Consider the following 14,806-nt stretch of genomic DNA (forward strand, 5'->3'; position numbering starts at 1 on the left):
CCAACCGCACTATGCGTCTCCTGGCCTTCCATTCTTGATCATAGGTTGATCTCTAATTTTAAAAAGCTGCGTCGAAAAAGAGCATAAAATAAAAAAAGTGCAGTTTATAGTTGAATGAATACGGTCAAGGTTGCTCCCGTACAGCTGTCGATTGGAAGAGCAGTGAAATTTGACTTATCATCCTAGTTCTAATGCTGCTAAAGAGCAGTGTCGCTTTTAAAGCACAAGTGTAGGTTTTCACACTATTCATGGGTGGTGGTTTTTGCAGTTTATCATATGGGGTCTCGAGTTTGGTAGGATCATAAAACTTGCTGGGATGCATTGTTATTGATAGAAAGTGTTTTCGGATAGGCTGCTTTTTGCTGGCATTTTACAGAAATTATGTTTTCAGGCTAAATAAACTACTGGATGTAAAAGTGGAAAAGGAGAGAGGCTTTATCCCAGCTGGTGTTGGGATAAATAATTGATCGACCTTTGCCGCATTTTGTGGTAGAAATTGAAAAGCAGTGGGCCTTAACCCTTCCACTGTGATGCTTCATGTGACCACGCGCATTCTTCTGAAGTTCACCGAGTTCATTGGAATTTTTTGTAGATTGCTAAGGTTGTACATAGCTTGCACAGTTTTTAAGGCATCAATTACGGAAGACTACATTGACACAAGGACTTTGTTAGAGTTGTTGTTTACTATAAATATATATAAAACTAAATATTCAATGTTTCTCGTGCTAATTTAAATGTTTTGGAGCGCAGCAATCCCAAAATATTTCTGGGTTCGTGCCAGACCATCGCTTTTGCTACGTTAATTAGATTTATTACGCTAGCTTTTCCTCTTAAAAATGCTGAAGCCTGATGTTCAGTCTTGGGTAGTAACGCGTTACTAGTAACGCGTTACTGAAATTTCCTTACTTTTTTGGTAACTTGTAACTGTAACGAGTTACTTTTTGAAAATGTAACTTGTAACTGTAGTTCTATTACTTTTTTTGAGGTAACGATGAAAATAACGACGTTCCTTTTGTCGTTACTTTCCAGTTTTTTATGAATAATATATCACTGAACGAGTACAATTTAGCCATTCTTTGCGCTTTACAAATTATCTGTTCCGACATTTCGAGTGTCAATTTATTTTTTATACAAACTTGTGAATACGTTCTTTCTCGCCAGTCACGACCTGAATATAGCCACGTGCAGATTTGGGGAAAAAAAAAATGTAGTTATCTTTAGCACGCCCTGACTGAACACTTACATCTTGGTATCTTAAAAAACTATCTCTTTTGCGGTTTTTCTTTTTTCTGCGCAAACGCTTTTTAATTGGGTGAATCAAACATGAATCTCCGATACACGCGGAGGGCACTGCGCATGTTTCGTATTTTGATTTGCGCCACTACTCCGGTGTATTTTCAACAGTCGAGGCAAAGTTTACTGCTGTTTGCGCGGGGTTTGCTTCTGGCTTGCCGGGTACGAATTGAAATATGTCCAGGGACTCTATGAACCCAAAGCAACCGTCAACGAGCCAGTAATGTGCTAGTGCTACCAAGGATATGAATGTTGATAAAAACGAAGAACTACCTTGGCCGTCGTACAGAGAGTATTTTGCTGTGGTGGAGATGGTTACTAACAACTTGACCGCAGAAAACGACATTATATTGCCTCCACGCCTACCCGGCAATCAAAAGCCTGTTCCGGCGAAACAACACAGCAATCCCATCCAGCGCGTTAGACGAGCGCCTATTCAGCTGAGGCAGGGACGTGTTCGTTATCAAACAAGGGAAACTTTCAGACACTAATTTTGAGAAGCAACTGCTGCTAAGTTACAATATGAAGTAAAAAGCACACTTTTTTTAATTTTATGCAAATAAACTTGGTGAAAAGCATTTTCTAGTTTTTCCTAGTTTTTTTTTTGTGTTATAGAAAAGTAACTGAAAAGTAACGTCGTTACTTTTAAAAGTAACTGTAACAAGTTACTTTTTGTTGCGGTAACTGTAACGGTAACTTCGCTACTTTTTCTGAAAGTAACTGTAACTTACCCAAGACTGCTGATATTGCCCAAAATTTTGCGAGTGGTGTGGAAACTTTTGCGTAAGAAATTGGACAAAACATGAAGGCCAGGAGGAGGCCAGTGATAGCCAATGGATGGCAGGAGGGAGCGTGCTGACGAGCAGCGAAAGCAGCGAAAGGAAAATAAAGTTGCACATTTCATCACTCTCGTGTTTCTCGTTGGTATGCGTTATAATTATTGACGTTCTCTGTTTGCAGAGTTGTACGGGAAGGATGACGGGACCGTGCCAGCCACCTTTCACATTCTTTCATTTATTGGCTGGAAACCACATCCCTCTCAGGTATGTCTGTCTCTCTTAGTCAATAATAATAATAATATTAATAAATCCTTTATTTAAAAAAAAAAATGTTGGTGTAGACAGGAGGAAAAAACTGTCACAAACAGCTTTACTGGGCCCAAGCCCCCAAAATACAACAATAGACCACGCATCAAAATAGTCTTTGTCATCTAAATCTAACCAATAAATGACATTGGTGACCTTATACAATGTACTGTATTCACATGCCATAAAATATCTGGGTGAACGCCCACTCATAATTGGGAGGTAATCGTAAAAAATCGGGGCATGAGCGCTATTGCTAGGTCCAAGAGCGAAAATGCAGAAGGAGCACACGGTCGGGTGGGCCCTTAATGCTTGGTTCGACCGCTGAGTTCGATGTTCGTTGTTTGCCGAGCTAACCGAGAGCACCAGCATGTTAAAACAGAACTTTGGCATTGTTTTCGCCGACGAAAAAGCGCCCTTTGACGCTCAACACAGTTTTTGTGTCAGCGACACTTGGCACAAAAGCTGATGTGACCGTGCTTAGGACTTACCACCTTCTTGATTTCACCTTCTGAAAATGGACCACAGGCCATGGCATGTTCGTTGACATTAATATATCCTACAAAGGAAACATGTTCGAAGACCGGGCAATCCCTCAACCCCAATTTTGTTGGCTGCGCACCGCACGCTTATGCTGTTGATTGCTTCCGCAACTTCCCACTCTTAGCCATAGCTCGCACTGGTGTGCTGCCTTGCTTGGTGTGGCTTGGCTTGGCCTGGCAAGTTGACGGCTTAATTGACACTAATTTTCATGGGCCCGCTGAAGCCTGCCCTATTTCGACCCAATATGAAGCTGAGCTCACAAGTTGCATGGCATGGCAAGCTCGCTTGCCACTGCTGTGCATGTTGACTATGGTTTGTGATAGTGAATGCAGTAAGAATTCTATTTTTTCCTGCTGCTGTTATGAGTTGAACCATTCTTCAGCTCTAGGCAATGCATTAAAAGAAAAAAGGCCACCCTCATCCTCTTTTCTTTTGACCACACCCGCATACCGAAAGGGACAGAAAATAAAAATGGTAAGCAAAACCATCTGCGAAAGTTGAAAAGGAAGAGAAGTGGTCGCGACAGGTTCAGTCAAAAGACGAACAAAACTTATTTTGCCCACTCCCTCTGTGCACAACCAAAAAAAAAAAAAAAATGGTCGCAAAAATATTTTTGTTTTCCCGAGAAAACTACTTTGACGGTAGTTGATTCTCTTCATTGATATTGTGAATGCACATGGGCGTACCAACCGGGGGGGCAAGGGGGGCACTTGCCCCCCCAGTTCTCAGAGTGGGGGGGCAAGGCATGCATTTTGCCCCCCCTGAAACGGCCGCCACTGGGCAGAGCAGACACAGGCCGGCGGCGCCCAAGGAATACCAAGGGCACTGCCCCCCGACCCGCGCGGGCATATTTTTAACGCGCAGGCGATACAAACCCTAGCAACGGTGCTCACGCACGCCGGATTGGCTGGTTTGTGGAGCCTTGCCCCACGAACAAGGCTACACGGTAACCTAACGGAATCCATCCGCGAGACATGGGCCGGACGGGCCGTCCAGACCAGGACGTAGGCCCATACACAAAATAAAGTTTTGCTTGCTTGCTTGGAGATAGGCGCTGCCGCCGTCAACATAGGCAGCGGATGCAATGCGAGTTTCCGAAGAGGTAGCGTAACTTAGTGGTGAGATGTCTGCCTCATACGTGTCAGACCCGGGTTCTATTTATGGTGTGGGCCGGCTTACTTCTTTTTATTTTTTTTCTCGAACATTTTGTTTTGTCGAGGCATTTGGCGATATTTACATTTCTTTTTTACCGTTAACACTAAAAAAACGAATGTTGTTGACGAAACATCGCTAAACTAAATCGTATCGACTCTATTTACGGAAGTGCATGGGGGGCAGCGGGGCTTGGGTTGCCGACCGGACGCCGGCGTGTACGGGGGGTGGGGGGGCTAGGTGGGTTAATAGATTTGTAATTAGCAGCCGCACACCGTCACCGCGAAGCGGCGTGAACGCAGGCGCGGGGGTGGGTTAACGCGCTTCGAGTGATACACGAGCAGCCCATCCGGCGTGAGCGTCGTTGTTAGGGGTTCTATCGCCTGCACCGTAAAAGGAGCAGTGTGTGCACCTCCTGTAGTGGGCAAGAATTCCTACATTGGAGAGAAGCGGGGACAAGCCCTTTCTTCAAATGCGTCAAGTCTCCTTGAGCTTCGGAATACAAAGAAACGCCACTATTCGGAGCTAATCCCACAGTTACTCGACCTCTCTTGCGTCGTGTCTGTTCGCTCCCCGCGCCTCGTAGCAGTGTTGTTGCAGTGGGGGGGCTCGTTAAAATTTTGGGGTTTCTTGGACTATCTAAATCACTTTCTTCCTTCCCATCCCCCCCTTTTCTACTCCGCATGCTTCCCCCTCTGCAAATATCAGCTGACCTTCCGACATCTTTTCTGTGTTGATAGGCAAAACAACCACTAAAATTAGAAAGTAATTTGTAATTTGAGTGGAAGTCACTCGGAAAAGTAGTTAAAGTAAACTATGAATTACTAGAATATAAATGTAATCAAAAGTTACTAAACTACCCAGAAAAGTAGTTAAACTACAGTAACTTGAGTAAAGTAGTTGAACTACGTACAAGTCTGGCCCGGCAGGCGCTCTGCGTAAGGGTTTTCACCTATCTGCCTAGCCCCGCACACCATCACATGGGCCAAGAAAGGTGTAGTTTTACTGCAGAGGAGAAATCAGCAGGGTCCAAGATGGTGACAATGGAGGATGGGGGACTGTTCCAGTGGCTGATGGCTTGAGAAAGGAATGACCAATTGAAAGCGTTAGTAGAGTCAGAAATGTGCTTGATGGTGCAGACGTTGTTGAGGCGAGATGTTCGGTCGGGGGGTAATAACAAAGTGGTTTTGAGGTCGGGAATGTGGTAGTAGATTTTGTGAATAAAGCACAGCTGAGAGACTTTTCTGCGAAGCTGCAAAGAGGACATGGTTAGTTCAGTTTTTAGCGCTGAGACACTGAAAAAAAAAGTCATAAGTGGATGAAATGAAGCGAGCAGCTCTGTTCTGAACTGCCTCTACAGGGTATTGATGAGGTACAGTCGATGGGTATTCCAGATGGTTGAAGCATATTCTATTTTTGGTCTGACGTACGTGTCCAAGGTTAGCTTACGAACAAAGGGTGGAGCTCTTTTTAAGTTACGTCTGCTTAGTCCAAGAGTTCCAGATGAATCGGCAGTAATGACTTCAATGTGGTTATTTTAGGGAAGGTCAGATGTTAGTCTTACACCAAGGTATTTATACACAGTAGCGGTCTCAATCAGATCGGAATACAAGAAGTAATTAAATGACAGTGTTTGTTTTTTTTCTTGGTGAAGTGGATTAGTTTGCGTTTATACTTGTTTAATGACATAATCCACTCTTTGCACCAATTGTTAATTTTCTCTAGATCTTCCTGAAGCTGGTTATTATTTTGCACACAAGTTACTTTGTTATGGATGACGCAGTCGTCGGCGAAAAAGCGGTTTTTTGAAGAAATCCCAATGGGGATGTCATTAATAAATATTAAAAAGAGTAAGGGCCCAAGTACGAACCCCAGGGGAACACCAGGAGATACATTTATTAAGGAAGATTCATGATCATCATGGACGTGACCTGTACACGGGAAAAAAGAAAGTCACGAATCTATGCAAACGGTTATTTGGTCGAGGCAAAAAGATGATAGCTTAGAAAGAAGGCGTTGATAAAAAACACGGCCGAACGCTTTGGAAAAAAAAAAAAAAACTGCGTCAGTTTTTTCATTTTAAGGTTCAAGGTTCAAGGTTCAAGGTTAGTGTGCAAGTCATGGATGAAGTCGCAGAGTTGTGTTTCGCAGGAAAGTACAGTCTCCGGCGATATGAAAGACCCACTGGGAGCGCGTGGCCGAGGCGGTGGCTGGGGGGGGGCGCTGCGAGCGCTCCGGGCAGTTCCATTCTGCTTCGAGGGGAGGACGCTCATTCGGCACTCGGCACAAACTGATAAGCGCGTTTCGCTTTATCTGAGCCCGAGTGAGCGTCCTCCCCTCGAAGCAGAATGGAATTGCCCGGAGGGCTCGCAGCGCCCCCGCCAGCCACCGCCTCGGCCACGCGCTCCCAGTGGGTCTTTCATATTGCCGGAGAGTGTACCTTTTTGAAAACCGTGCTGCTGTTTAAAGAAAAGAAATGGGATGATAGGTGCCTCATGATATTGGAGTAGAGGACATGCTCAAGTAGTTTGCAAGAAATTGAAGTCAATGAATTAGGGCGATAATTAGATGCGGAAGAGCGGCTGCCCTGTTTAAAGACTGGGAATTACCCTTCCCACCTTTTGGTCAGATGGAAGGCACCTTTGAGATAAGGACTGAATAAAGATAAGTTTTAAATACTCACTCGAAATAACACTGGTGTTTCTTTTAAATTTTAGAGTTGATGTTATCGGTTCCAGCGGACGAAGTAAGTTTTAGTTTATCAATCAATGTTATAATACCGGCGGAGTTAACGTTAATAGGATGCATGCGCTCGTAAAGCTCTTCAGGGAGAGTGGGGACGGAGTCCAAGCACTCGTTAGTAAACACTGATGAAAAATATTCATTAAACACAGAACTATCATGGTCGACGTTGCACATCCGACCACTCCTAACTCTCCCCATCTTCCTAAACGTCCGTGTGTGTCCGAACACCAGAAACCGGAATTTTAAAGGTTAAAAACGGCACGTTGCGAATATGGAACGCGCACTTTCATGCAAAGCTGACGTCAAGTGACTCAAATCGAAAAACATGCATATTTACAATATTGTTATCTCTTCTGGTGAAGGCTCAGCAACCGTTGCATCCGTTTTCGCGCACGAAACGGCGACTACCAGAGAAAGTAAGAACGCAGTGATTGCCTTTATTTTAACAATGTAAACACACTTGCAGGCGTGCGCTGATGAAGCCTCGAAATCAAAGCTCTCGTAGTGTGATTCGTGACTGTGCCGGCTACTACCCAACCTCGTTGTCACGCCACTTTCTGGAAGCATACACCAAAATTACAAGTAAACACACAAAAGCGACATCGATACAATTATCTTCTAGAATATCACCTTATTTAGTCATAACTCTTTCAATAGGCACTACAAGTTGTATTTATTTTAAAAAGAAGAAGCAAAATTTTTTTCGTGAGAAAAAACAAAATATCAATGTTAAGTCTGGTAACGTTGTAATTTTGCCGAATCATTGCCAAATCTTTAGAAAAGTTGGACAAAAGTTGCGCCGAATTTTCGATTTGGGGGGGGGGGGGGAGAGGGTCTGGTTTGCCCCCCCACTCAAAAACAAGTTGGTACGCCACTGTGAATGCACGCACTTGTACGTACAGATGACTTACACCTTCGAGGGTATCATAGCTAGCCCATCTGGCACCTGTGGCCCTTAGGTCTTTTGTAGCCCCCCCCCCCCCCCCCCCATTCACTCCCCAAGAGAGCAACTAGTAAAGCGGGAAGGGAAGGGGGGGAGGGACCGGATGCCACCAGAGGTGGTACCCCCCCCCCCCACATGACTAGGACGCCTGGTACCCAGGGCCCAAAGCCCCTCCCCCCCCCCCCTCCCTCACCCTGTTACTACGCCACTGCCACGGTGGAGGAAACATATTTAGATGTTGCTACTTGCCACTCTTTTTGCACGGAGCGTGCGAACAGATCGCGTTCGGAGCTAGCCTCGAAATAGGACTAGTTAGTTCCACGTCGCCGCGGAGTGCGCTGCGATATGGGGCGCCTCCTCGGTGGCCACAGGATCGGCAGCGTATCGTGCTCGCCTTTTTCGCGGTGTGGTGGTGGTGTGTGGCCAGTGGCTGGCCTCGTGTTTTGCTTTGGTGCTGTGTCGACCACAGATGTCGCCATCTTGCACGAAGGTGAGCCTTAGCCCGAAGAAGAAGAAGCCAGGCTCTAAGGATGGGAAAGAAGTGCTTCGTTCCCAACTGCAATTCGGGGTACTGGAACTGTGCAGGGCACGTACCCTTGTTTAAAGCTCCATAGAATGATGCTCGCCTGGAGCAGTGGTGGAAGAAACACGGCTTAGGAGGGACCCCATACTTGGGCGCCATCTATCCCCGTGCGAGTGAAGCGTGCTCGGTGCCCAAACGTAATGTGGCCGCCGCGTCAGACGTAGAGTCATCACCTAATGTGTTTCTTCCACCACGGCCACTGCGCATATGTGTACGCGCTTGATGAGGAGAAGCAACCGTACAACGGCGGCGACGAAAGTGAACGCCGTGCCACTGGTGCTCCGAAGCAGCAGTCGGTGCACATACTCCGAACCATTAAATGAAAGACGTTTAAAATCCTTTGTAATGCCGAATTAGAGTGCAGCTCTTGAGGAGGAGGAGGGAAGGGTACTGAGCGGAGAAGGTGGAAAGTCCCCCATTACTAACATGGGTGTGGATCGACGTGTGCTTAACGCAAGTTGCAAAAAAATGCACATCTTTGGTGAGAGCATCGCGTGTAAATTTGGCGGGAATTTAGCGTTGCAATTTTTTCCCCTAACTTTAGCGGGGAATTTTTTCCACTAGATTTAGCAGGGAAATTTTTTCCGCTAAATTACGCGGGTAAATTTTTTCCGCTAAATTTAGCGGAGAAATGTTTTCCGGTAGATTTAGCAGGGAAATTTTTCTGCTAAATTTAGTGCGGAATTTTTTTCCGTTAGATTTAGTGGGGAAATTCTTTCCGCTAGATTTAGCAGGGAATTTTTTCTGCCAATGATGTCACACGTGACGTGACTGATGACGTCATCAGTGACAATGACGATGACGTCATCATGATGACGTCACTGGTAGTCCTTGTGACGTCATCGTCACTGATGACGTCATGTGTTACATCACATGTGACGTCACACATCCCATAATGCACCGCACGGTTACGGCTACACCGTTCAAGCCGGAAACAAACGCCCAAGAGCTGTGCTCTAAAAAAAACGCACACACATGCTTTCAGCATTTGGGCCTCCCCCACTCCAACGTCTCCCCTAACCGTCCCCAAACAAAATTTAAAAACATTTGTACTAAAAAAATAGTGTGTTTGGTTTGTTTTGGTTTGCCCTGTAGACTGGAATGCAAGGCCTGTGCTCGGCCCGGGACCTCCATAATTGCAAGCGTGAAGCCCAGCCTGTGGCGCGCGGGCTGGCCCGTAGCCATGCTGACACCTGCGGTATGGTGCCGTGTGTGCCCGTACGACTAGCAGGCTGTCTCAGATGGCAGACGAGATGCACCGGACGTCGCGACAGGGAGGCATTAAGCTTGTGAACTGGATTGGCTTGGCTGAGTAGCCAAGCCAATCCAGTAGTAGGGGGAGGGGCCACCGTTCATTGGGCAGAGCCTGGAGCAGGTGCTGAACTCAACCTAAATTGCACCTACCATCGTTAATATTGCGCTAAAAGTTTTTTTTTTCGTTAGGTTTTTTTTTTGTAATATGCATTTCCCATTTAACCTTTAAAAAATGATTTATTTCCTCATTTCATAGCTCTTCTAAAGGGGTAGTAAAACAAAATTCTAGTGCTTATGTTACTGACTAGATGTCAGCTGTGGTCTCGCACCACCACACAAATATCAATTTATTGTTTAAAAATACACCGAAAACTTTTTTTAAAACGAATGAAACAATTACCAAATTGCACCTGGTGCACGTTCCCAAAGCCACCTGGTACGTCGTTACGTCAATCGTTCCCAGAAAGCACCGCCACTTTGCGGAAGTATGGCGCCAAGCTCCGAGCGCACATAGCCTGTCAAAGTTGGTCGAACCGGATTTCCCTTCTCTCCTTCACCCATTTAACTCCTGCGGCTGGGGACGAAAAAGGAAGATGGGGATCTCCTACGCCTATTCAACTCTAAACAGAAAGGAAAACTGGGAGAGAGGATCAGAGAAAGCAGGAGGAGGTCGGTGTAGTTTCGGGGCGCTGGTCACTCGCTCATCCTCCGCTCGTACCTATACTTGTGTTGCCGAACCGGTCCTCGGGCATCTCGAACAACTGGTGCAGTCGGTGTCAGTTGTGGCGCTACCAAGTGGCGATGCTCATAACCATGCCAGCCTCGCCGCAGCCTTGCCCATGAACAAAAAAGCAATGTCACGAATCCACTGGAGGGGCCGGATCTCCCGAGACTGATCACACTCTCTAATGGCTGCTCTTCGAGCGCTTGCCAGAATCGGTCGTCTAGAATGAAAGAAACAGCCATCCATTCAAAAAATGCAAGTGTATGATTGTCGTTAACAGATATTGTGGATCGTGGCTAACTTATTTCCTGCAGGATGCTTATCGATATAGTATTGTCAATTTCAATAATTCTTGCACTGAACTTGCTTAGAATGATCGGATGGGCATGTTATTGTGTGATGGGCATAGTTTTTGTAACAAATGGTACTGCCCAAGATTCCATACTTTATGTCAGATATAATACATTTTTTATGTGCTGTCCAGCTGTCCATTACATTTCTCATCTCTCTCTCCTGTCTAGAAACATTCATAAGCTCAATGTGACCTGAAATTTTGGTTTTGTGCTTTTTAGCACAGACTTATTGTTCTATTAAAGAAATGGACAGATCGTAACGCTGTCGTACTGGAGTATTTTTTGGACCTTTCTGTTTTTACAGGCGAAACCTGCCCCGAGGGGATCTCAGGATGTGTCCTTCAAAGACCTTGCGTAAGATGACATTTCTATTTTGTTTGTTTAAAAACAAACCATGAAATTTTGCGTTTTTGTCCCAGTGAAGAAGGCATTTCTTTGTTTCCTTTTCCAGGTCCTTAACAGAGCCTGCAAAGAAGACGTAGCAACTGACACTGAAAAGTAGCATTAAATTTTAGGTATCTCATTTGAAAATGGAATAAAGTGCCATTTAAAAACCACACTTTTAGAAGGATCATGAGACGCTTCAATTGTTTTTTTATGGGACATACTGTGGGAGCTTAAAAGGACCAATTTAGTGTTTTTGAAGTTGTATCCTTGTGGCACATAAATTTTCCAAGATCTATTGTCGAAGTTCTAATCCTCATGAGCGATTTGGTTTGCTACATATCAAGCAAATGTGGACCATTCTTTATTATTTAGCTATCAAGCTGTTGTAAAACAATTCTCAACCCAAATTTCTCCACACTGAACTCGAGCACAATGTCACTGCTGACTATGTCCATCTCTTGGACCTAGCTTAGATTTCAAGGTTCTGTTTTGGTGCTTTCTGCTAGTGCTTGTGTGTATTTGTGTTTGTAACTATTTATTTACAAATGCTGAAAACAAGGATTATATGCAACACGAATGTCTCTGAGGGTAGGGGAGTGGGAATTAGTGTGCAACACAACTAGGCTAACTGTCGCTGCTTTGACGGTTGTAAAGAATTTCTTCGGAGTTGACGTCGTTTAACGACACGTTAGCAGTCTTGGGCAGTAACTAGTTACAACGTGTTACAGGTAACTAGTTACTTTTTTTTTCAATCACTTCCAGGGTTGTAAAGTACCTAGGTACAAGTAACTGTAAATCGGTATCTAGGTACTTTTGTTGTACCTGAGGTACAAACCTAGGTGCTTTCATTTCTCAGTATTTGTATCTGTATTTTAGGTACATTTTCCAGTAACTAAGTGAAGTTACTTTTTACAGGTACTTTTCTATTCACTTCGTCAAAATCGTAGAAAATACAATATAACATATAACTGAAAATTAATTATAATTACAGTCGTCAAGCAATTTAAGTTCACGTCGTGTTTCCACGCAATAAATCGAACTCAAATTTCGCACTTTACAAAACTGAAAATGTTTGTGAAGAAAAAAAAATGGGAGGACGATTAACCTTCGCCTTTAAGAGTTGAACGCGATAGGTTTATCGGGCCCCGTTCGCATGGCCTTCTCAATCGCTTCTCATTCTCTTGAGTCACACAACGACCTAGTTCCTATGATACAACACTCCCGGCGCGATCGAGGAGCTTTTGCCAGTGCTTTGATGCCATTTTACCCCGCAGGGTTTATTTATGTGTTTGCTCGGCATGCGCTAACAACACTGGATGCGATAATGCCTTTACCATGACACAGACAGACATCGAGGCTCTCTAATGACGGCAGGATCGCAGTGCCATTCCCAAGCCCCCGTTGCCTAGTCGGTAGCATGTCTGGCTCGCAACCGAAGGGTCGTGAGTGCGATCCTGCGTAAATTCTTCACATTTTTTCTTTAAGGCAAATGAATTAGTTTATCAAGTGGGATCATTTGAAACATGCGGCGACCATTAATTCGTATGTCTTTAACCACCCTCATTCCACGCGTGACGTCACGTTTCACATGAGTTGTTTGAAATTCCCGCGCGAAGTCATGTGGCTGTGACGTCACGACCCTATCGACCATTCAGGAATTTCCCGTCACGCCACCGACATCCGACGGATTTTCTGTGACCCGAGCTCGTAAACGCGCTCGCGTTAAAATATTCTCTTCCTAAAAACGAAAGAAAAAACGTGAAAGCTTGAAGACTTTCGCTCGTCGTTGCGTTGCGAAGGTTAGGTGCGTGTCCACTCGACTCTTCGTTTCTCCATGCGGCCGACGTCTTCTGGGCCCGCCGATGGCTTCGATGCCAGTGCTGGCGCTGAAGGGCAAGCCACGTCAACAAGCGAGTTTGAGCGGGACGTCGTAAACAGTGGAAGCTGTGTCCTCGGTGAGCCAGTTGGAGCGTGAGAGTAAGGCACGTGAGGACTCAACTCCGATCCTTTCAGCAAGTGCTCGGCATTATGGAAGAAGCAAGCGAGGTCTAATGTGGTTGCTGACGCCATCTCTTCAAGCTGTGAAGGATATTTGCCCACGCCTGTCCTCATGCGGTGAAACTCTACATACGATTGCCTCAAATCGCTTCACGGAGTGCTTGTTCACAGCGAGGGAAAGTTGAAGGAAGTTTGTGAGAATTTTAAAATTCCGCGATTCACGAAGTCAGACATTGACTTTATCAATGAGTATATTCAGGTGTTTACACCTCTCGCACAAGCTATAACTTGCGCAAAAACAGCATGTTTATGGCATATCTCCTGCCTACAGTGACTTCACTTCACAAAAAATGTCCGCGTTGCTGACGGAGAACTTGAGATACTGCCGCCCGGTGGTCGAAAGCTTCATCACGGCGATCAATAAGTGGTCTGCAGGTATGGAGGAAGAAAAACATTTGATAATATCTGCCGTATGCCATCCAAAATTTAAGGTTGCATGGATAGACAACGAAGTGGAACGGAAGCGGGCCTGGGATTATCTAAAGAACGAACTTATGCGAACATCAACTATAGAAAAAGCGTCGTCAGGCGAACAAAGTGGTGAGGATGAAGAAGACTTTAAAGGGATACTACAACGAAATTTCGGCGCTCATTTTTTGGTCTATAGACCTTTCCAGCGGCAGTCTCGAACGAAGCGAGTTACAGCGCGTGTTCCTGGTTTTGAGAGTGTACGTCAGTGTTGCCCGACTGCGCTGAGCTGTGGAGTTTCTCGTCAGTAGGCTGTGGCAGCCTGCGTTGGGCGCAATTCCGGACGCTGGTGGCGGCTGAATTGCCGCGTTTTCTTTTCTATTTTGTGTTCTGTGGTGAGCATAATTTATAGAGGTCTTTAAGAAAGCAGTGCTCTATTTTTGGGAAACAAAAACAAAGAAATGAAAGCTGTTTTGGTGAGTCCGTGCGCGACAGAACAAATGCAACTGGAATGTTTGTTTCATTTTATGTTCATTGTTTTACGGCACCGTAAACTCAGCCGTGTCAATTTATAAAGATCAAAATATTTGACCACACAGGATATCCGTACTGCATGGATATTCCCCGCCCACAACATAAAATTCAATGAGTCTCATCAATCGAACAAAAAATATATTGTACGTACCCCTCGGTGCCACGTTATCCAAACAGGATTGGAGAAAGGTCTCAAATAACACAGCATGTCCAATATTCAGTGTCGACGACAGTCACTTCACAACGATCGGACGGAATCCGGCGTGTCTTTGGGGAACATGTAAAAGATAGCTCCTTTTTTGCACAGCTTCATAGCAAATGAACGAACGTGCTTATTATGTCGCCACTCCCCGGACCCGACCATAACAGCTAGTTTTTGCGAAGACCCGGAACACAGCCTGGAAGGCTTTTTGGAGATTATCTTGACGGAAATAATCCTCCAAGCACGTCGAACTGCCTGCGTCGCGGGCTGCTTGACGTTCGCTCTCTTCGTTCGTTTCCTGCGAAGGCCGAGCAGGCTACGAGCCCTGGTATTCCCTGGTTCTCACAGTGGAACATGACATACAAAGGGTAAGCATCCTAAACAGGCGAATAAAATAAAAACTTCCAAGAAAAGCCGGCGAACTCCGAATGCAAAATGCAGGTGGGGAGTCACGCTGACCGGGTTTCCACAGCTCAGGCGGGCGCCAGAAATTTCTGGCTGATAGGGGTCGCTCGATTCGCAAAATGGCGGCGGCCAGAGCG

The 14,806-nt window shown here is 45.4% G+C and overlaps 1 protein-coding gene across 1 annotated transcript in view; it reads left to right on the forward strand.

The window, feature by feature from the left end:
- Positions 1-11,234, forward strand: part of LOC8036279 (arginine-hydroxylase NDUFAF5, mitochondrial) — a 30,212-nt gene extending 18,978 nt beyond the window's left edge. Inside the window, exons 11-13 of the mRNA XM_029971454.4 lie at positions 2,254-2,336; positions 10,980-11,029; positions 11,127-11,234. Of these exons, the coding sequence (XP_029827314.3) occupies positions 2,254-2,336; positions 10,980-11,029; positions 11,127-11,157 (164 nt within the window). The 3' untranslated portion in view covers positions 11,158-11,234. The remainder of the gene's footprint in view (positions 1-2,253; positions 2,337-10,979; positions 11,030-11,126) is intronic.
- The last annotated feature ends 3,572 nt before the right edge of the window (positions 11,235-14,806 follow it).

Source organism: Ixodes scapularis, unplaced genomic scaffold (assembly GCF_016920785.2).
Source record: "Ixodes scapularis isolate PalLabHiFi unplaced genomic scaffold, ASM1692078v2 PGA_scaffold10__122_contigs__length_95168666, whole genome shotgun sequence".
Taxonomy (NCBI): Eukaryota; Metazoa; Arthropoda; class Arachnida; order Ixodida; family Ixodidae; genus Ixodes; species Ixodes scapularis.